Genomic DNA, 22,946 nt, shown 5'->3' with positions numbered 1-22,946 from the left:
GGTGTCCTGCCTTCCCAGCTGGCCTCGATGATACCTTGTCCCTGCCTGTGGAAAGTCATGAGGTTAAGAACTGAAGGGGCCCCAACCAAGCCCCACCCCAGACTCAGCCTTTTCCCACCTCGGACTCCACAGCTCCTTATCCTATAGCCGTTTCAAGGACACGTTGCCTAGCCTACGGGCTGTCCCACCTCAGTTCCTTGTGCTAGTTAGAAGTAACCCATTGCTGGGGATACAGCTCAGGGGTCGAGCCTCTGCTTAGCATGGGCAGGTCTCTAGCTTCCACCCCAGCCCTGTGGGGATAAAAAACAAAGCAACACACCCCATCTCTATTCTGTTCCAAAGAAAGATGCTTAGTGTCCTTGGCCCTGGATCATTCCTAGGGTGCGTGGCTTTGCTACACCCTGTCTCTCCCAAGCTGTAGGGGGAGACAGCTATCTTGATGGTTCACTCTCATAGCGTGGGTATAACTCTTTCAGTCTCAGTTGGGGTTGCTGTTGTTGTGATAACCGCCATGCCTAAAAGCATGGCTGGGCAGGAAGAGTTATTTTCCATCTCACATTTGCATATACAGACCATCACTGAGGAAAGTCTGGGCAGGAACTCAAACAGGGCAGGAACCTGGAGGCAGGAACCAAAGCAGAAACAGTAGAGGGACACTACCCATTGGCTTGCTCAGCCTTCTTTCTTATACAACTCAGGGAGGGTTACATGACCAGGATGGGCACTACCCACAGTAGGCTGCCCTACCCCTAATCAATCGTTAATCATGAAAATGCTCAACAAACTTGCCTGTAGGCCAATCTTAGGAAAGGCGTATTCTCAATTAAGAGTCCCTCCTCCCAAATGACTCTAGCTGGTACGAAATTGGCCTGAAACTAATCAATAGCTTCTTTTTAAAAGTTTTACGTTGATTGTACAGAGTGTTTGATTTGATTATGACCTTTCCTTAACTGTGGAGATATAGCTCTGTGGCAGAGTGGAGGCGGGGGCCTAGATCCTGGTTTCTGTTTTGCTGCAAACTTAGTGGCCAAATTCTTCCTCCTCGGATAGAAACCAGAGGACTCTGAATGACCCCTGGGGGTCTTCTTGGCACTTCTGCCCATTTGCAGAGGGGTACACTGAGCACACAGAGGAGGGAGGCCTTGTCCGAGCTAGACTGTGCACCTTGTACCCAAGTCCCTTGTCTACCCAGTATCTACAGGGCACCTCTACCTCCCTGTTGCAGCTCGTGAGCTTCCAAGGGAATCTGTCTGCCGGCTGAGGCATTCACCTTAAGCTAAGCTCTGTTTCTCCAGTTTCTGTTGCCATCCCAGACTCTTCCAGCAGAGATAGGCTTAGATGTGGCTCCAAGGAGGGGTAGGGATCTAAGCAATAAGACGTGCATGTTTCTTGGTCAGTAGGTGTCTGGTTCTGGAATTTTCCAGGGTAGGGCCCTTCATCCTCTTACGTTTACCACCTTTCCTGAGGCTTCTCTCTCTGCCTTTGCCCTCTCATCCTGTCACTCTAGAGGTGGAGGACGGTCCCGCATGGGGAGGCAAGAGTGCCTGGTAGCACCTTGCACCAGTGGTGGAAGGCATGATGTAGACTTGGGGGACGGGTGACACAGGGCAGAGACACAGGATGGAGGAAGTCACTTCCTTCCTTTCCCTAGCCCGGCTAAGTGTTTCGAGCAGTCCAGCTGTTGAGCAAGGTCAGGCTAGCTCCAGCCTCCTCTCCGCTTGGCCTGCTATTCTTGGGTGTGGCTTTTCTTCCATGACCCATGCTGTCCCCTGCCATCCCCCAGAAGCAGGAGTGCCACCTTGGGTTTCTTCCTTAGAATCTTGTCTCTCCCCTTGGAGCCACCATCCTGAGGAGACTATAGGACAACCAATTTAAACTAATCCCCGACCAACTGGCTCACAGATAAATGAGTCTTCGACTATTGTTATTCTATTTGGCCTTGACAGTTACTTGGGGGGGGGGGGTTAACCCCTAAGCTACTTTTTTAACTGTTGGCCTGGCTACCTCCCCAGCGGTGAGGTAGTCCTTCTGGTGCAGACTTTAGCGCTATAATACACAGCAACAGACCAAACCGCAAAAGAAGACCTCTCGGGAGGGGTTAGAGCCCATCACAAGAAAGCCCCAGGTAGCTGGCCTATGGCTGCCCTGCCTTGTCTTGGGGCTTTGGAGAGGCATGTACCAGCCAGGCATGGGTATCCTTCCTGCATTATTAGCACACCCCCATTCTTCCTGACTGTACTGGGCTATGTTGACAAACATCCCCACACTAATTCATGCCACGGTTAAGCTGTTCTTGTACCCCACCTGCCCCCTCAGCCATGTGTCCCTAAGCAAAGGTGCACCACTGAACCCCATACCCCAAGTTCCTGCCATGGGGTCTTCCATTCACTGGGCTCAGTAGCAGTGCTGACCCTGCCCCGAACTGGCCGAGGCTTAGCATGCAGGCGTACCCACAGATGCCTTTCCTTAGAACTCAGAGTCCCGGCTTTCTGGAGTTAGGGTAACAGGGTTACTCTAAACACCCAGTTTACAGTTACTGCTAACTGTAGTAGCAGTACGAGCTGCTTCTCTGACCGCCACACCTGGGCCACTGGTACCAAGGATACAGAGGTCATCGGGTGAGGAAGGAGAAGGTAGGGTGGGCTTGCCTTAGGCAAGCACAGCATTGCCTGACCCTGAACCAGAATCCTAGAGGTGGGTGGTACCCATGGGGATCAGCCATACAGTGAGGTGGTTATTTCCCTTCGTCTGCGACACTCTTGTTCTTTGGGGATCTCAACTAATCTCAAGCAGCACCTCGCCCTCCCTAGATGTTTTCGGGCAAATCAGGGTAGCCTGCATCCCATGAAGTGGGAAGAAGGGAATCCGGGTCAGTAACAACAATGATAAAAAAGAGCCAGCCAGCCAGCTGCCAGAAACGGGGATTCAACTGTATCTTGCAGTTTGCCACCCTGCCTCCTCTTTCCAAGGGACCACTACCACTAGTCATTCAGTGTCCTGGCTGTCACTGCAGTGGGGGAAACACATGGTGTCAGCTGAGAGGACAGTTCCTGAAAAGAGAAGCCAATGGTGGTGCATTCAGGGACCTTGTCCGTATGCAACCTGGAGGGGTCTGTTCCATCTGCCTTGAGTGCCAAGGGAAGGGAACAAGAGCATAAAAAGCAGCAGAGCTTCTGATTAGACCTCGAGAAGGACTTCCTGAGGACTTAGTGGCCCCTGACAGTTGGCTCTCACGACAACGGAATCGTTACTGGGAACCTGATCGGCACACCTTCTTATCAGATGGTTGACAGCTCCTGGAGCCCTGGGAAATCTGGGGGAGTGTGAGAAGTGATGTCAGGCTGTGGCTGATGGCCCATAATCCCACCTTCTCTGGAATGACGGGTGTGGTGTGGGACATCCCAATAGGAGAGGCTAAGAGCCTTGCCCTCAGGTGACCCTGGAGTAACACTATTCTGTTCACCTCCTCTGCCAATAAGACATTGGCGTAGGTCTGGGTTTCTGTGCCAACCTGCAAGCTGGTGCAACCCCGACAGACTCAGAGGACGGCAGATGGCAGCTAGGAGGGCATCAAACACTCCAGTCCCCCCCCTCCCCCGGCCCTGACAAAGGACAGACACAACCTTCTCATCTGGCTGACATCCAGCAGTGGCAGGATGTGGTTTGTTGACAGTTAAGGAGCAGTTGGTGCGCTTGATACCTTAGTAAAAGCATCTGGGGCTTAAAGGTGTCTACGTATGAGGGGGAATTCCTCTCCATGTATGTGTCTTGCTCTCTGTGGAGTTGGCACTTACTGAGCAAATCCATGTGCTTAGCCAACGTACAGCTGCAGAGCCTTCTGTGTCCTTGACTGCCTGTGAAGACTCATTAATCCAAAGTGGACTCCAGATGTGTACCTGAAGTACCCCCAACGGACGTGACCCAGGAACTGCAGTCATTCTAAAGAATGTCCCTGTCAGTCTCCCGGAAGGACATGAGAACTGATCCCTTCCTTTGGGGACAAGTTGGTGGAAAGGGGAAAAGGCAAAGGGAAGATGAACGAAAAACGAAGTTGGACATTGTGTTGGAGTGCTGGGGTCGTGGGAGCAAGCACAGCTAGCAATGATGGCTCGAGCTGGATAGTGCCAGCCGGAGGGGCTGGACATGATGAACGCAGAGGTATCTGCTAGGCTGAGATGTGGGACTGTTGTCCGTGTACGTGTACTTGTACATCTTATGTTTTCCTCTGTTGTTCTGCACGGCTGAAGTCAGTGCCTGCGTCAGTCAGCACAGCCAAGTTGACGGTGCGTCGTGAGCAATCCCCAATCTTAGCATCAGTAAGTAAGTGGGACAGCCCACCGGGACCCAGCTGGATGGTGCCACTGCCTTATTCTGAGTTAGGATGTCACTATATAAACAGGCTGGTCTAAAACTCGCGATCTTCCTGCCTCAGCTTTCTCAGTGCCCAGATTACAGACATGTGTGCTACTATGCCTAGCTATCTAGCTTCATAGCTACCGTTTTTACCCATCCACTCATGGAGAAAAGAGCTCAGAGGATCTTGCTTTGGTGGCTCCTGCTGCAGGCCAAGGGCACCATCCGTTTGTCTATGAGCTGTGTGTAGCCTTGAACACAAAGCTCTCTTTCCATTCTTTTGCTTAAATGCTTGGTTTCCCACCCATCGGCCCCTCTCCCTGGTAGAGCTGATGTCTCTCAGCAAGCTAGCCAACACCACATTGAAGTAGAGTTCAGTCTCATAACACGAAAGCATCCTAGCTCCCATCGGAAGCCATTTGTCATAGCAAGGATCAGGAGATTCAGAACAGTGACAAAGATTGGTGATTAGTGCCACCCCTGCTATGCTAAGTCGACCTTCATCAAAATTACACCCATGCCCTGGAAAAGACCACACAAAGAGGGTGAAGAGGTGAGCTATAGGCAGAGAGAGAGTGTACACAGCCCACATCTGACAAAGGGCTTGTAGGGTGTAGAAGGAATTCTCACAACTCAGTAGTTATCCCATGAGAAAGGCTTGAAATGTATGAAGAGACATCTCCACTGAGGAACTGCAGACAGGAACTGAGCGCACAGAAGATCCTCCCCACCACTAGCCCTCAGAGAAATGCAAACCAGCCCGTGAGACGTCACCATGCTCTAACTGCTGGTGAGAATGTGCAGCTGGGGACGTAAGACACAGCCAGGCCACACGTTTGTCGGTTTTCATTAAAAGAAAGAAACAAAACCTTTGAGAACCATGGGATCCAGCCCGCATTCTCTCCGGTGTTTGCCCCAGGAAAATGAAGGCTTTTATTCACACAGAAACCTGCCCTCAAGTTCGAGGGAGCTTTTCCTGATGGGGGGAAACTGAGAGCATTCTGTGCCGCCTGGTCTTAGGTCAACTTGACACACGCTAGAGTCATCTGGAAGGAGGGAGCCTCGGTTGAGAAGATGCGTCCTTAAGATCTGGCTGTAAGGCGTTTTCTTAATGAGTGATTGGTGAACAAGGGTCCACCTCATTGGTAGTTCCATCTCTGGGCTGTTGGTCCTGGGTTCTATAAGAAAACAGGCTGAGGAGGCCAGTAAGCAGGGCTCCTCCGTGACCTCTCCTTCAGTTGCTGCCTCAGGGTCCTGCCCAGCTTGAGTTCCTGCCCTGACTTCCTTAGACGGTGAATTGTTGTGGTTGTGTGACCTGAATAAACCCTTTCCTCTCCCAACTTGCTTTTGGTCATGATGTTCACAGCAAAAGTAACCCTAACTAAGACACAGCCCAACAGCTCTTCAGTGGGTGAGTAGTCAGCTCCCTGGTGCTCACTAGTGGGAAGTGGCCCGTGGCTATGACAGCGCCCTGGATGATTCTCCAGATCGTGCTGTTTGGGAAAAACCTAGTACCCTACAGTGCACACTCCACGATCCATTTCTGTAACGTTATAGACGTGAGGAGCAGGTGGTTGTTGCTAGGTGTTGGAGAGGGAGTAGAGGCACGAGAGAAACTGGTGTGGCCAGGAAGGGGCGCACAGAGGGGGCTCTGTAGTGACGTTTCCTGGATGTATCAGTGTCAGCATCTTGAAGGTGACCCCGAGCTATACTTACATGCATTTCCCCGTTGGAGGGGAGCTGGAGTCTGTATTATTTCTTACAAGCCCATGCCAATATATATTTCTTACAAGGTCAAGCAGCTGTTTAAACACAGCTTAGCTTTTTAAAGTGTAGAGCCCTGCTTCTTCAGAATCTTCTGTGGCAATGTCAGCATTGCTAGCCGTTAGGAAAAGGCAAGGTAAACCCACACTGAGGTATTATTGCGCGCCTCTCAGAGTGGCCAAGGCAAGTGGAAATTCTCAAAGTCAGGAAGAAGAGGTTGGGCACCCACTCCATCCCCACCAGTCCTCTGCCCACCTGCTTTAAGTAGACCCCGGCTGTATGATCTCCGTTTCCTGCTCAGCCTCCGTGGTTTGAGTCTGGTGCGATGAGAACCAGAGACAATAGTGGGGCCCTACCGTTTCAGTGGAGCCAGGAGTGGCTTGGGATGTGGCTCAGTCTGGGGCAGACTCAGCTGGCACAACCCACTTAAAGCCTCAGTTGTGTTCAGATAGTAGGTGGGAGGGCTGGCCTAGGAGGAATACCCTGGCCATGGGTTCCAGCCTGACTCCCCCTCTCCCTGCCCTTTTGAATGGAAAAGGGGCACAGAGAGATGGGCAGACAGACCAGGAGCTCCCAGTGAAAGGACTAGACGCTCCTTTTCCTCACCGCAGCTCTGTTCTCTGCTTTGGCCATCTTTGTTCTGCCTTTCTCCAGTCTCAAAGACACCTCTGTTGCAAGGTATTGAACATGCCTAGTTCTTTCGCACTGGCATTTGGGTGCTGTCCTTGGTGTGTGTGTGTGTGTGTGTGTGTGTGTGTGTGTGTACGCGCATGTGTGTGCTCGTGTGCCTGTGCATGTGTGCATATGTATGTTTCTGTGTGCACATGAGCTCCAGGGGGAGTGCAATGGATGTATAGTGACTATCTTTGGACCTGGTCCCCTCACCTCCCTCCACAAGTGTCCCCTTCACTGTCTGTGATGGAACACATCCAAGTCTCCCTCAAGCCTTTAGCAGCAAGCGTTTGTCAACTGCAGAGTTCTACATTTGGCCTAGGAGGTAACTTCAGGCTCTTGCTTCCTGAGCATCCCATGTGCCTGTGAAACCTGGCATAAACCAGCATCTCCCCTGTGTCCCACGGCCTGCCCTCTTCCCCGATCAGGAATTGCCCGTCTAGTCTACATGCCATAGTGACATGGGGAAAGGGCCACAGTGACTTGGCTGAGGCCCCATGGAGCAGGCTCAGGCTTAGATTCTGTTTCTTCTATCACCCCAAACCATACTGCCAGCTGAAGGTGTCCCTGGCCCTGTGTCCCCTAAACTGTTTGGGTAGCCAGACTTCTCAACTCAAGGCTCTTGGTGATGGGCTACCATAAACTCTTCTTCCCATTCCTCTGACCCCACCACCGCCCCCAGCCCCCATAAGGCATGGACTACACCTTCAGGCCCCTGAGTCCACCCAGGACCTAAATCTCTGTTAATACAATTATGTGGGCTGTAAAGGAGTCAGGGGTCAGGGCTCTCAGGTTAATTCCTGGGGACTTGGCCTGAGAAGTGAAGAGAATCCAGTGTGGCCGCGTTTTGCATCAAGAGCAGAATGGGCTGAGACCAAAAGCCTGCGAGCTGCTGAGTCACCAGCCTGTGCCATGTGCTTCTCTGTAGTACCTGGAACCAGGGTCTGCTTAGCCAAGCTTCTGGCTACCTGACAGCACATCACCCATGGGCATCCAGGGCCAGGGCTGGTCTGAGAGCTTCTCCCATTGTGCATGCAAAAGATATGCTGGGTGAACCCAGCATACCCCCAGACAGCCAGGCACACCCCCGATTCTCTAGTTAGAGCATTACCTTCAATGTTCCTGATTATAGGAGAATCCTCCTGGCATCCTGAGCTCTGTTCAGCCAGGTTCTGCCCAATCTCCTAATGCACAGCCTGGAATTTTCACCACCTCCCATGCCCAATGCACACAAACACGACTTGCCACATGCTGGGTATTCAAAGAGAGCTGGCCTTGTGGCCATCCATTGTTCAGGGTCCTCACTCCCGTCCTCTCCTGCACACACCCTTCCATGCCCTAACTCCTAATAAGCTGCTGTATGCTGACGTTCCCATAATTTGCTAACTCAGCCTGTCCCAAATATTTGATAAGGAGCCTTTATGACTATCCCACCTCTACGGTTCCTTCAGACCCCAAAGGAATAAGGACAAGTTTCTAAAGGTGTGTTCTGGATGGCTCCAGATGGACTACATTTGAACTCCCAACACAACCCTCCAGAGCTATTCTGGCATCTGAAAGATTAGTCTTTCTGGAGCACCCAGGGAGCTGTGCTGGGAGCACAGAGGAAGGGGTCAGCTTCCACATGGAGGCATGCACTGCAGTTCCGTGCAGTGTCTAAAGGTCTGGAGCCACAGCTACTCGGGGGCACTGCAGTGTCACTGAAAATGTGGAACTGGACTCCTACTTGTGCTGGATTGTGTGGGGGAAGCGCTCCCCCGTGTTTCTGAGTCCAGGAAGGGAACTCTATGGCAGAGAGGAAGCCAGTCCCATGCATTCTTCAGCCCAGAGTGACCTCTGAGCTGCCACAAACAGGAATGATGTCTAAGCCACACAATGTCCCTTCCTGTTACCCATGTGGCACTGGGGAAACCAAGACTCCCAAAACAGGAGGATTGTGAGATTGGGATGTGCTGGGATGAGCCTAACCCTGGGCTCCTTCCTCTCTGTCCCCATGTGACAGTCACTTCTCTATGCACATCATGGGGTAGCATGGGGACGGCAGCTGGCTCCTGGTATGATGTTTTAGAAGTTTGGTAGCCAGCGGGGTCTGTCTGCAGCCCTCACCACTTTGCACTTCTTTAGTGCCTGTGAGCAGTAAGAGGAGTGAACAGATGACGCGTGTGTCCGTGTATCTAGGGATGGTGTGTGTAGTGTGTATACATACAATATATGCTGGGTATTCATCTGATGTGTGATGTGTGTATGTGTGGTGTGTATATGTATGACATGTGTTATGCATATGTACGTTGTGTGCAGTATGTATATGTATGGTATGTTATACAATATGTATGGTCTACAGTGTGCATATATGTGGTATAGGTAGTATATATATATGGTATGTGTATATGTATAGTGTGTATATGCATAGTATGTATTGTATGTGATAAATACATGTATGGTTTGTGGCATGTATATTGCGTGTAGTGTGTATAAGTATATATAGTATGTGATATGCATATGTATGGTATATGTGGTATCTATATTATGGTATGTGGGGTATATATGTATGGAGTATATGGCATGTATATGTATAGTCTATGTGGTGTGTGTATGTATGTGTATATGGCATGTACATGTATGGTATGTATGCATGCATAGTATGTATATATGGTATGTGTGGTGTATGTGTTTATATTGATATATTAATATATCGTTGTGTATATATATCTTAGTTAGGGTTACTATGAAACTTAATAACCAAAAGCAACTTGGGGAGGGGAGGCTTACATTTCCACATCACTGTTCATCATTGAAGGAAATCAAGACAGGAACTCAAACAGGACAGGATCCTGGAGGCAGGAGCTCATGCAGAGACCATGAAGGGGTGCTGCTCACTGGATTGCTCCCCAGGACTTGCTCGGCCTGCTTTCTCATAGAACCAGGACACCCAGCTCAGGGATGGCCCCACCCACAATAGGCGGGCCCTCCCCCATCAATCACTAAGAAAATACCCTACAGGCTTGCCTGCAGCTGGATCTTATGGAAGCATTCTTTCCCACTGAGGTTCCCTCCTCTATGGTGACTTTTAGATGGTCGTCAAGTTAACATAAAGCTATCCAGTATAATACATATGATATATCTGTAGTACGTATGTGTTTGGTATGTGTGGTTTATATATGTATAGCCTGTGTGGGTAGTGTGTGTGTGTGTGTGTGTGTGTGTGTGTGTGTGTGTGTGTGTATGATGCATGTGGTGTGTATATGTATGGTGTATATACATGTATGATCTAATATGGTATGTATGTATGTGGTATATATATGTACAATATGTGTGATAGTGTACATATACAATAATGAACCACATAGTGTGAAGTGTCAGTTGGCGGCATACTACATGCACCACACTGGGCTCATAAGAGTGTAGTGAAAAAAACTTTCTGTTACCTAGCAACATTATAGCCCTTGTTTTGCCTCATACAAGGCATTTCCCACAGCGCTGTGGCAGTGCCTTTACTCTAGTGCTGCGATGCCAAAATCAGAGCCCCGGTCATGCTGGCTGTGTTTGCAGCATGGGTTCATGCCGTAACTGAGAACAGGTCCTCCCACACCAGCTCTGCGGGCAGGGCTGTGGTCCCTCCTCTATGTTGGGTCAGCAGCTGCCCAAGTACATATGGAGCCTGCCCCTTCCCACAAAAGTTGGGGGCCCTGAGTAATGGTGGGTCCTGAGATGGACCAACCTGCATAGATAATAAATAGATTGGGTCCTACCAGAGGACCTGGGACAGCACCAGATATCTAAGCATGAGTCCACCTAAGAAAAAGCAAGGTATCCTACGGGTCCAATTCTCCTGGGCCAAATAGAACACTGGGTCATTTTCTTTAATGTCCCCTCCCATTTGACTTCTGTAACCACAGCTTAGTTTTTTCTGTCCTGAAACTTTGTGTAAGTTAACGTCTTATAACTGCTTTGTATTTCCTCTCCACACTGTCTGTGGGGTTTGTCTGTCCAGTTGTGGGCCGCTTGTGTTTGTTTATTCTCGATGAGTGGCATAGTCGAATCTGTGAACACAGCAGCTCTTCTGTGTGGTCAGCTGTTGGCAGGCATGTGGGTGGTTCCCAGCCCAGCACTACTGCGGCCAGGCTGCTGTATCCTCGTGTGGCCGTGTCTAGGGTTGTCTGTACTCATTTCTGCTGTAAGCACGAGTTTACACCTAGGGATGGCTCCTGTGTGACTTGCGCAATGCTGGATGTTAGGCGTGGGACACTGATGGGGGCCATCAGAATGAAGTTGGGGATTGGAGGGTTTGCTGGGGTGATCAGCACCCCAGAGGGCAGTGACTACGTTATAGAAACGTCACCAAGTAAAGCTTTTCCCGTCTATGGGGTGAGCCATGTAGGAAGCCTCCAAGGACACGGGCCACAGTGGGTGGAAGCGGGAAACGCAGCCTTGGTCTGTGGGGCTTCTCAAGAGGCAAGGCATTAAAAAGTCCACTCCTGCGTGGATGCTTCAGATGCCTGGCTTACTGGAGCCACCAGCCAGGGAGGAACCACTGTCACCTTTGTGGCAGTGGTGCTGAGTGCTGGACAGTCGTGCAGAGTGTCTGCTGGGTACTGAGGCATTGAGAATGAACCACAGGCTTCAGCAGCAGAGAGGTGGGCATGTCCTGGCTACACACCTCTGCAAACACCGTCTCAGTGAGGGCCTGTGCGCGGGAGGATCCCTGCAGTCTCCAACAGTGTCCTGCTGCTCCTGCTGCAATGTTCCCGTGGGTGGCTCACTCCAGCCTCCACCCATACAGGGTAGCCAGCCCTAGGTGTCCGAGAGGGGCCCCCTCAGGCTTGGTCCCACTGTCAACCTCTACCCAGTTGTTTTCAGTATCCTGGTCCCAGGAGTAATGCCAACCCCTCTCCTTGCCTCTTTCAGAATGGCAGCAAAGACAACTCCCTGGACGTGCTGGGCACAGATATCTGGGCCGCCAACACCTTTGATTCCTTCAGGTAACTTCCTCCTTTTTGTCTGATGTCCAGAGCTGATGAGGTCCCCTGCCACATCAGGACTTATAGGGCAGATCCAGTGTGGAAACAGGGAGATGAGGCTATAGGGGAAGGAGGGCCACTAGCAGAGGCTCCAGAAAAGAGAGAGCCAAAGGGCAAAGGGCAAAGGAAGACAGGAAGACTGAAGGGGAGGGAGAGAGCAGAGGAGGGGCTGGAGTGAAGAAGGGGCAAGCATGGCATCCAGCCCACATTCGTGTTTGGGAAGCATCTATTTCCCCACAGCAGAGTTGAAGAAAGGTGAAGGCCCAATACCTTGAGTCCCATCCCAAGTGGGATCTGGGCAGACCTCGGGTGTGGGTGCCCTCCCCACCCCGCCCCTACCCTCCCCGCCCACTGAGACTCCTGCCTATCCTGTATGAAGGTTTCTTGTCCCACGTCTTATATTTGTTGCTCTCCCTCGCCCTCTAGTGGTGCCACCTGGGACCTGCAACCTGAAAAGCTGGACTTCACCCAGTTTCATCGGAAGGTCCGCCACACACCCAAGCAGTCCCTGCCACACATCGACAGAGAAGGGTAAGGACTCTGGGGTGGGGGGCACGGAGAGAGGCGCTCCTACATGGAGCGGAATAAGGGGGAAAGCAGGGCTTTGTTCTACGGCACAGGGGAAATGGAGTGACTCCATGACCTAGGTGTCTTCCCTGCTCAGCTCAGGACTGCAGGTAACTTTTCTAGAGAATTCCTCCACCCTCCCCACCAACCCATGTGCCTGCCCCTGAGCAGACACAAGAGTGTCTTCTGTCAAGTAGCTGCTCTCGTGGGTCACCCACTGGAGCATCTGAAAGGTTTCCTTGAACACCACCAGAAAAGGACCCACCCCATCCTTCCCATCCGTAGAACCCAGTCTCAGGTTCCGTAAGGTGTGAGGTTCCTTCCCTGGAAGCCATGCCCAGCCTGTGCTTGGCTGGGCAGCTTGCAGTTGCATGCAGCCAAGGATAGCTATGAATGGAAGCTCGATTCAAACGTGCAGACTTCCCTAAGACACTCTGAGGTGGGTTGTGTTTTTGTGTGTGTGTGAACTTGATTTCACTTCACACAAGCTCCCAGGGAGATGTTGAACTGCCGATGCAGGGGCCCCGGTTTGGGGACCGGTCCCAGTGCAGGCTTCACTACCCTGTCTCACCCTTGTTGGCTCCAGGCACCAGTATTACCTGCTTTTGGAAGGTGACCTCAGGGTCCGAGCTACCCTCAGGACACGTATGTGGTACCAGCCGGACACAGACTGAGACAAATAGTGCTGCTTCTCGGTCTTTTTTTAAAGTAATTTTTACAGAGGTAAAATTTATGTGATATAAAATCAACCACTTTAAACCAGTTTGACATCATTGAGCGTGTTTGCCATGTTCTGAAATCATTGCCTCTGTCTTCTTGCCCCAACCCCGTAGAGTCACTTCCAGTCATAACCTCATGTCCAGCCCCTCCCCAACCCCCTGATACCCACCAGTCTGCTTTATGTCTCTGTGAATTTATTTTTCCTGGGTATTATAGAATCAGAATCATTCGTGTCCTTTCTGTCTGTCGTCTTTTCTCTCGGCATGCATGGACCATTCCTTTTTGTGGCTGAGTAACACTCTGTGGAGTAGCTGAGTGATACTCCATGTTGCCAGCTACTCCACCATTGCTCATTCTTTCATCCACGGGTGAAGATTCGCTCCTTTCCTATAGGCTTTCAGACAAACTACTGCTTGGGACATTCCATCGTGAGCTGGACCTGTTTAGGTCCCTCCTGAGGGATTTTTCAGCCATGCAGGAAATCTGGAAGACTTTTTCAGGAACTATAACATGTTCCCAAAGCTGAATTTCGTACACCACACTAGCAGTATAAAAGACTTCTGGTTTTTTCCCTACTTTGGGATGCAGTTTTACCATTACAATTTTATTTGCTTTTCCTCCTGTTCTTGCTGCCTGCTCCTGTCTCTCTGTTACTCTAACCCAAAACACAACGGACACAGTGTGTTTTGTGTGTCTTACTGTATGTCGTGTGTCCTCTGGCAGCTGCCCTGCTCCTTCCCATCCGTAGAGGCCATACCTCTCGGTGGCATACGGGGTACCAAGCAGGAACCTGGGAGTAGTGCTGGTCTCACCACGTTTTACGGGCCAGAGTAATGGGGTTCAGAAAGGGTTCAATAAAATACCCACAGAATGGGGTGAGAATGAGGGGCTCTGGAGGGTAAAAACTCTAAGGAGCACTGTGGAGATGTTTCCTGGGCAGCTCCTGTCCCTCCTGGGTGTGTCCCATGGGAGCATGTCTGGTGACACCAGTGGGGAAGCTAAGACCTGGGAAATGTAGGTGACCGTGATACTTCAGTCTGTGAGTGGCGAATGGGTGTGTCTTGGTTAGGGTTTTACTGCTGTGAACAGACACTATGACCAAGACAAATCTTGTAAAGGACAACATTTAACTGGAGCTGGCTCACAGGTTCAGAGGTTCAATCCAGTATCATCAAGGCAGGAACATGGCAGCATCCAGGCAGGCATAGTGCAGGAGGAGCTGAGGGTTCTACATCTTCATCTGAAGGCTGCTAGCAAAACACTGGCTTCTAGGCATTTAGGATGGGAGTTTCGTAGCGCGCACCCACAGTGACACACCTACTCCAACAGGGACAAACCCTCTAATGGTGCCACTCCCTGGGCAGAGCATATAGGAACCATCACAAGATGTGTCAGCTTCACACACAGAGATGAGCAGCCTCCTCGGGAGCAGGCTGTGGGAGGTACTGATTAATGGCTGCACAGGAAAGACTGTTCTGGGCCCAACACCCTGTCCTGTCTAAAGCCAGGTCACCCCTGTTCTCCAGCTGCAGGTCCTGCTTCTTTGTCTAGGCTTGCCCACCAGCAGAAGCTGGCTCAACTTTTAGGGGCAGACACCCTGGCCCTGGACTTAATCACACTACTCAGGATTTACGGGCAGGGCCCCGTGGCCACCTTGTGGCTAGGACAGGAACTCGGTCCCCCTTAGCCTTGCCGTGTGAAGGATGGGCTCCACGTGTCCAGCCACTGCAACCTCCCTCAGAAGCAGGTTGCCAAGGCTTCCCACAGCCTGTGTTCCCGTAGAGGGACAGAACTGGAGCGAGCCGTTGCCTTGGCAACCCCACTGGCAGCAGTGACTCAGCTGGTCTGCAGCCACCACCTGCCTACCACACCTGCAGCTTAGTAGGAGGTTTCACCCTGGCCAGGCAGCCTAGGGCTCAGAGCTGACCCCCTGTACACTGCCCACTGCTGACCTCACACTGCTTGGGTGAAAGGGCAAAGGCCAGGCCCGTACTTGCTCAGGAGTCTGCCATCGAGTTCCACCTGGCAAGTTCAGTTCCCAGGCATGTTTTATGCACATGAGACCTTAAAGACTGGCGGCAACCATTCCAGTGGGGCCAGTTCCCCAGTGCCTTCTTCTCGACATCTATGGCCTGCGCACAGCACAGTGCTTTCCCGGCCAGTGGCACACAGTTGGTGCTTTCCCAGCCAGTGGTACACAGTTGGTGCTTTCCCGGCCAGTGACACACAGTTGGTGCTTTCCCAGGTCAGTGGCACATAGTCGGTGTTTCACCAGCCAGTGGCACACAGTCAGTGCTTTCCCAGGCCAGTGGCACACAGTCAGTGCTTTCCCAGCCAGTGGCACACAGTAGGTGCTTTCCCAGGCCAGTGGCACACAGCTGGTGCTTTCACCAGCCAGTGGCACACAGTCGGTGCTTTCCCAGCCAGTGGCACACAGTTGGTGCTTTCACCAGCCAGTGGCACACAGTCAGTGCTTTCCCAGCCAGTGGCACACAGTTGGTGCTTTCCCAGCCAGTGGCACACAGTCAGTGCTTTCCCAGCCAGTGGCACACAGTTGGTGCTTTCCCAGCCAGTGGCACACAGTCAGTGCTTTCCCAGGCCAGTGGCACACAGTTGGTGCTTTCCCAGCCAGTGGCACACAGTTGGTGCTTTCACCAGCCAGTGGCACACAGTTGGTGCTTTCACCAGCCAGTGGCACACAGTTGGTGCTTTCACCAGCCAGTGGCACACAGTTGGTGCTTTCCCAGGCCAGTGGCACACAGTTGGTGCTTTCACCAGTCAGTGGCACACAGTTGGTGCTTTCCCAGCCAGTGGTACACAGTTGGTGCTTTCCCAGCCAGTGGTACACAGTAGGTGCTTTCCCAGGCCAGTGGCACACAGCTGGTGCTTTCGCAGGCCAGCCTGTCACTGTCAGGCAGAATGATTAGCCCAAAGATGGCTGCTTAGTCCCACTGGCCTTTCCTCTGCCTCCTCACCGAGGCCCAGCACTTCACAATGGGTGTGGTAGCAGGCCTGACCTTTCTTTTCTCGACTCACACCTGCCACACCTTCCTCATGCCCCGCCTGCTCCATCTCCACCCCTCTGACCTGGACCATCCCGTGTCCTCTTCTGCACGCCCTTTTCTTCAACGAATACTTTGTTCCCCAGCAATACAAAGCCCGAAGCCCAGCTTGCAGTGTAACTGGTTTGAACTCCTGGCTCTACTGTGCCTCCCACTCAGTGACCTGTGACTTTCTTCACCACTCTCTCTGGCTGTCCTCCTTCCTGCCCTCTGCCCATCACCTCTACACCCCACCCCTCTGGGTTCCTGCAGCACCACCTCGTGCCCTGGATGGGGTACTGGCCACAGTTCCGTTGGGCTATCTCCCACCAGTTCCCTGCTTGATGAACCTAGGTGCCAGGCTAGGCCCCTAGCCCTGTGTAGCCATGCGTGATAAAGAAAAGAATGGTGTAATGAGGGCCAAGTTCAGGTCCTTTTTTCTTCCACCTAAGACTTTGCTAGTTTGACCTGCCAGGTTGTTTTCCTGTCTGAGTTCCAGGACACATACATACACACACACACACACACACACACACACACACACACACACACACACACACACACAGCCCGGTCTCTCTGTCTCTCTGTCTCTCTGTCTCTTCTCTCTCTGTCTCTCTCTGTCTCTGTCTCTGACTCTCTCTCTCTCTCTCTCTCTCTCTCACACACACACACACACACACACACACACATGCCCCCCAGACTTTTGGGATTCTTGTCTTCTGCTGCCCTCTAGTGGAGGTCAGGCTCACAGCACCAGGAAGTGAGTGTCCAATTCACTTTTACCAAGAGCTCTAAGGTGTCTGTCTGGAACCACATCTGGTTTGTTTTCCTTGCTCCTCTGCCCTTGCATCAGCGTGACAACAGTAGAAGTGACTGCAGCAGAAGGGATATACTTACCTTGTGTCCTGTGTTCTCATCATTTTAATCCTCAGACCAGGTTATGATTTCAGACCCTCTGATTACTCCCAACTTCGCAATGAAGAAACGGAGGCATAAGAAAGTGATTTGCAAAGTCCCTCAGGAAGGGATGCGTCTGGAGTTCAAACTCTGGCTGTCCGGTGCTAGTAGCTGCACCTTTAAATGTGCAAAAAAGTGAGAGCTCTGGGCAGTGAGCTGGGCCAGCATCCCCCAGTCTGCAGGCACACACACCCACAGAGACCCCAATACAGAACACACAGTGTAGCTGAGTGACTGGTGTTACCGGCCTGATGACAAGGAAGGAGAGGGAGGCTACACTGGTTTTCTGCCATCTCCCGCCTGCCTGTGTGACGTTCAGATGGTTGTTTGGTCTCTCTGTTTGCTGATTTTTTCCCCCCTTTGGTGCAATGGGGCCAAATGAACCAGCATTTTTAGGGATTGTGGGGGCAGGGTAGTCATTAGCTGGGAGCTTAGCGGCTGTGCCTAGAAGGGGGTGTCAATGAATTCATCGCTCACCTCCCTTCAGATGTGTGTTGCAGGGGGGCTACAGGAATCCACTTCTGGGGCCCTTTCCTTGCGTGAGTGGGGGAGAGCAGGCCACGCCTCTCCTGACCCGCAGCCAGGCAGGGGCAAGAGCTTGGCGAGCCACTTCCAACACCGTTCTGTCTTTTGTGGTCTAGGTGTGGCAAGGGGAAGATGGAAGATGGAAATGGTATCAGCCTGAACGACATCGAGAAGGTCCTCCCGACCTGGCAGGTAGGTCCTCAGTCTTCTCTGCTTGGGCACTCCTGCTCTGGTCCCTTGCTCCAGCCATTGATGTACTACAGCATGGGCGGTAGGAGAAAGTGGGTAGAATGGGACCCGCCAGGGACCCGCTGTCCCACTGACAGTGGTTGTGGCACCTTGGTGATACCATAAGGACACCCTGACTCTTGAGTGACAGGGACTTGGCCTGGCCACTACTCTAGCTTGGGAGTTTTTCTCCTTGACCTGACACCACAGCAGGTGAGCATTCTCCAGCACGCTCGCACCACGGGCGGGTGTAAGATCCACGGAATGTCCGTCTAATGTGGCTTTTGAAAACTGACCTTGTCTTTCGAGCTCCGGCACCTGCTGTGGTTGCTGACTTTGCCCTTGATTACCTTCCTCTCCCAGAATGGGTACAAGCTCTGAGACAAGGAGGACGCGCTCAGCAGAGCTGAGGGAACCCAGGTCTAGAGGTGACAATAACTGGAGGCTTCAGAGGAGACGGTAGGGACCTAGCTATTCCAGAGACAGCATGTAGAGCCATTGTTCCCAGGAAAGGGACTGGAAAGTGTGACTCATCTCGCTCCCCAATTGCTTCCGCTGTTTCACCTTCATTCACCACACTTTCCCATCTTACCCTGTTTTGGGGTGTTTGTTTGTTTTTTGTTTTTTGTTTTTGTTTTTGTTTTTTTTTTCGGTCCTCTCTCCTCTCTGCCCTGCCTCTAGCCTGTCACCGAGAGATGCCGGGGAGTCCACAGTATGGCCCCAGCTCTTGAGTGAGGGTGAGCTGATAGGGTCTCTTTCCCCCATCTTTCTCTGGGTTACTGAGTTTCTTAAATCTGGACTTTGTGTGTTTGTCATATTTTGAAATGTGTGTGATGTTTGTGTGTGATGTGTTTGTGTGATGTGTGTGTGTGATGTGTGTGATGTGATGTGTGTGTGATGTGTGTGTGTGATGTGTGTGTGTGATGTGTGTGTATATGATGTGTGTGATGTGTGTGATGTGTGTGATGTGTGTGTATGTGATGTGTGTGTGTGAGTCCCTATGTGTATATATACACAGAGATGACAAAGGGGGATTCCCTCAGTTGCTATCTCCTTTATTCTTTGAGACTAACCATCCTAGTTGACTTTCTATTGCTGTGATAAACATCATGACCACAAAAGCAACATGGGAAGGAAAGAGTTTATTTCCGTTTATGGTTCTATTGTGAAGGAAGTTGGAGCAGGAAACAGAAAGCTTGAACTGAAGCAAAAGCCCATGGAAGAGTGCAGCTTGCTCAGCCTCTTGCAGGAATGGCACCGCCCACAGTGGGCTGGGCCTTCCCAATCAATCAGCAGTCAAGAAAGTGCTCTTTTTGACTTGCCCACAGGTCACTCTGATGGAGGAAATTCCTTCATTGAGGCTCCTCCCTCAAATTATCTGGCTTTTGTCAAGTTGAAAAAAACAAAACAAAAACACCTAACCAGCCTGGAGCTTGACAATTCAACTAAACTGGCCAGTCAGCAAGCCCCAGGGGTCCTCCCATTTCTACCTCCCCCTAGTTGGGACCACACAGCACCCTGCCCAGCTTTAACCGGAGTTAAATACCTGAATTTGAACTCTGGCCCTCTGACTCTCACACCAGCGCTTGATAACTAGCCTCCTTCCCAGCCTGCACACTTGGAAACTTTTCAATGTGTAACCTTCTGGTCCCCAGTCTGTGCTTTCAAATCTCTGCAGGCCCCACTTCTCATTCCCCAGGGCTTGCCAAAAATCTGCTTGGTTTTTTTTTTAAGTCTTTTCCCCTCTTTCTTTATTTGGGGTAACTTCTGGTGCAATGTCCTCCAGCTCAGTCATCTTTTCTTGTAATGTCTAAGCCTGTTAATCCCCTCTGGTGTGTTTTTCTTTTCTTAGAAGTTACCACCCATCTGTCTCTCTTGCCTTCCACCTCCCATGTATTTTAGCATGAGATGTAACTTCCAGTCAATGCTTGGTGTCCTTCCCCACTTTTGTTAGTTGGTTTGTTTTGGTAGAGTCTTTTCTGCGTAGCCCAGGTTGGCTTTAAATTCACAGCGATCCTCCTGGGGGCTAGATTACAGGTGTGTGCCACCGTGCACGGCCTCTAGGTCGTAGTTCCCAATACATCAGAGCCAAAGCAAGTAAGGGATGAGCTAGTGGAGTGGCTCGGTGGGAGAACAAGCTTGCCTCGCAAGCTGGGTGACCTGAGTTCAATCCCTGGAACCCACACAAAGGTGAAACGAGAGAAGCACCCCAAGGTTGTCCTTTTACCTGCACACACGTACTGTTGCCTGAGCAGCCCCACCCAACATCATGTACATGAATACATGCACACATACATACACACATATGCACGCGCGCACACACACACACACACACACAAATAAGTAAATTCTTACAAAACAATGGAAAAAGCATGTAAGAAAGGGAATGTTTTATTGAGAGAACAGAAGTGTTGCCCCTTCGCAACCTCATCTGAGAAGGACAGGAAAACACTGCTCTCCCATTTGCTATGTGCTGGCTACACAGACTGACCCCGCTGCATCATGGGAAATCATACAGAGAAATCCATGCTTTAAAAACACTACAGGAAATTCCTATATACAGTGCAGTCAGAAACCCGAGGTCCAGCTGATTCCGACCACTGTGCCTTAGCCATTGCGTGTAGGATCTGCATTTCCTATAGGTCTCCCTAGGCTAATGGTTGACACAGCTCTCTAGACAAGCATTCCAGGTCCCAGAGCTGCAGCTCTTCAGGGGATGGCTGTCCTGAGAGTCCACAACATCCCTCAAAGCACCACACAGCTAAAGGTGCCTGCATAAGTTGTCGGCTGCGGCTCCTGAGTGCCACCTACCCAGGCCATGGCATTGGCATGGGCAGGGCTTCACAGCATGGAGTCACATAGTACAGTGCAGGATGTCTGGGGCTCCCAGCCTCAGTCACTGAGAGCCAGCTGACTGGAGTGGGTGCATAATGACTGTCAAACACTGTCACTTCCAAATTTACCCAGAAGGCACTGTGTGCTTCCCTTGGAATCCCTTGGCATACGTAGAGCTAAGTGAACTCCACTTGAAATGCAGAGCCAAGATGTAGATAAAGGGGATTAGCCTGAACTCATTTCCTTAAGAGAAGATAGACGCTGAAGTCCCTCTAGCTTTGTCCCCTAACAGCTTCTCTTCCCATACACGCCCAAGCTACTGCCCAATTTCTTGACCCAGCTGACCTCCCCAGCCTCTGTCCTGGGCTCAGTCTACCCTACCTGCAGTGCAGCTGGGCCCTGTTCCCATCTGCCTTGATCCTTCATTTCTTTTTGCTTTCCCTCTGCCTGGCTTGCTCTACCTTATAGCCCTTGTCTTGCCGAGGTCACCTTCCCTGTGAAACCCTCTCAGAGACACAGGACAAGTCCATCTTTCCTCCCAGCCACCCCCCCCAGGCCTCCTCTCACCCCAGCAGGATAGCACCTGTCCCAGTGTTCCTTCTCATTCACAAGTCAGACTCCCTCCCTAGAGGAGGACGGGGGAGGGCCGTAGCTACACATCCCTCATTATACACGCTCGAGCCTCGTGCACCTTCATACAACAAGCCCGGTCTGTGAGAGGAAGCTGTTGGAGAACGACTTTCTGGAAGCACGACCTTGGCTATCTGGGGGTCACAAATCATGGCGGTTTTATCTGTCCAGTCATTGAGCATGTTCCCTTTACCCCCACACCTCCACACTGCCCCCAGCTAAGAGCATCCCTCCCACTTCTGCTGGTACTCTTTGGGGTGTGATTTTAAGGTCTTTCCATCATCTCTCGTGTTAGGACCTTATAGGCCACAACACAGTATTAAACCCTCAAATCTCGGCAGCTGTTCACACAGACACTAATGTGTTGATGGATCTAAATATCCCTGAGTTGCCTCCTTGGGCATTCGGGGGTCCAGTCGGACTCTGTGTGTAGTCTTGCCACCCCAAGGTATCTAGGTAGCCCTGGCAAAGATAGAGTAAGAGTTCATAAGGGTTCATCCCCTGGGTGTTAAATGTTTGGTCCCAGAAGAATAGCTTGGACAGAGTTAGTCACACGACTACATTCAGCTGTAAAGCCATGGTGGGGAAGGGTGCAGGCAGAGGCTCCATGTGCAGCAGACACCTCCACCCATCATCCTCTCTCCTCCCCTCACTCACTAACCATCTCAGGTAGGTACTTTACCCTGACCTTTTGGAGAGACTGGCATTTGTTCCTTGGGAAGGGCACGGTCCCTTCGAGGAAGTGACAGGAGTCACAGACCGAACACCCTGTCATTAGAGCTGCAAATGCCGAGCAGACGCTGGCATCTGGCCCAGGTCACAGTTCCTTAGGGTGAAAGTCTGTGTCCTCTCCCTATGGGCGCCACCTTCCTCCCCAAGCTGCTGAGATTTCCAAAGCCTTGGGGCTCTAGCTCAGCAGAGAACCCTAGTGGCTCCAGACTTAATGACTGTGGTAGTTCTCCTGGGAGCACTGGGGGGTGGGGGGGTGTCCTCAGTTGGAGATCAGATGTGACAGTGGTTCCCAGTCCAGCCCCTTGAGCCAAAGCACAGGACCTTCCCCTTGGCAATCCTACCTGGGTGTATTTTCACAGTGAGCAGTGGATCCTAGGGGCAATCCCTTTTAGTGCAAACCATAGGCATTCCCATTGCTGTGGTACTAGGGCCTGTGGGCCTAGGCCCTCAGAGCTACCCATAGTAAGGGTAAGCAGGTGTCCATGACCAGAGATCACACCTGCATCTCTAGGAGCCCCAGCTATTAAGAATGACTCTCCACCACAAATAGCATTTAGTAAGGGCCAATGTAGGTGATGTTTGGCTTTGTCCCCTCCCCGCTTTTATATATGTATGTATATATGTTCTGTGGAGGCCAGATGACCACCTCAGGTGTCATTCCCCAGGCATTCCTTCTACCATCCTGAGACAGGGCCTCTCCCAGGCCTGGGGCTTGCCATCTACACTGGCCAGTAAGTCCTGGGAATCCCCCTGTGTCTATCTCCTCAAAGCGGGGGTTGCAAGCACATGCATTTAATGTCACTTCTGAGGGTCAAACTCAGGTCCTCCTGTTTGTGAGGCAAGCATTTCACCTACTCATTCACCTCAGCTGGTGATGTAAGCGCCACCAAGGCCCGTCTCCCTG

The 22,946-nt window shown here is 51.5% G+C and overlaps 1 protein-coding gene across 19 annotated transcripts in view; it reads left to right on the top strand.

The window, feature by feature from the left end:
• The window catches only part of Ctif (cap binding complex dependent translation initiation factor), a 271,222-nt gene that overhangs the window by 74,829 nt on the left and 173,447 nt on the right, over positions 1-22,946 (top strand). For 16 of the 19 annotated variants that reach the window (NM_001108891.2, XM_087593243.1, XM_087593235.1 and 13 more), the window contains 3 exon segments: positions 11,695-11,768; positions 12,234-12,338; positions 17,734-17,809. In NM_001108891.2, the coding sequence (NP_001102361.2) occupies positions 11,695-11,768; positions 12,234-12,338; positions 17,734-17,809 (255 nt within the window). 19 annotated transcript variants of the gene reach the window in all.

This window comes from Rattus norvegicus, chromosome 18, assembly GCF_021556685.1.
Source record: "Rattus norvegicus strain SHRSP/BbbUtx chromosome 18, alternate assembly SHRSP_T2T, whole genome shotgun sequence".
NCBI lineage: Eukaryota > Metazoa > Chordata > Mammalia > Rodentia > Muridae > Rattus > Rattus norvegicus.
This window is presented reverse-complemented; position numbering and strand designations above follow the sequence as displayed.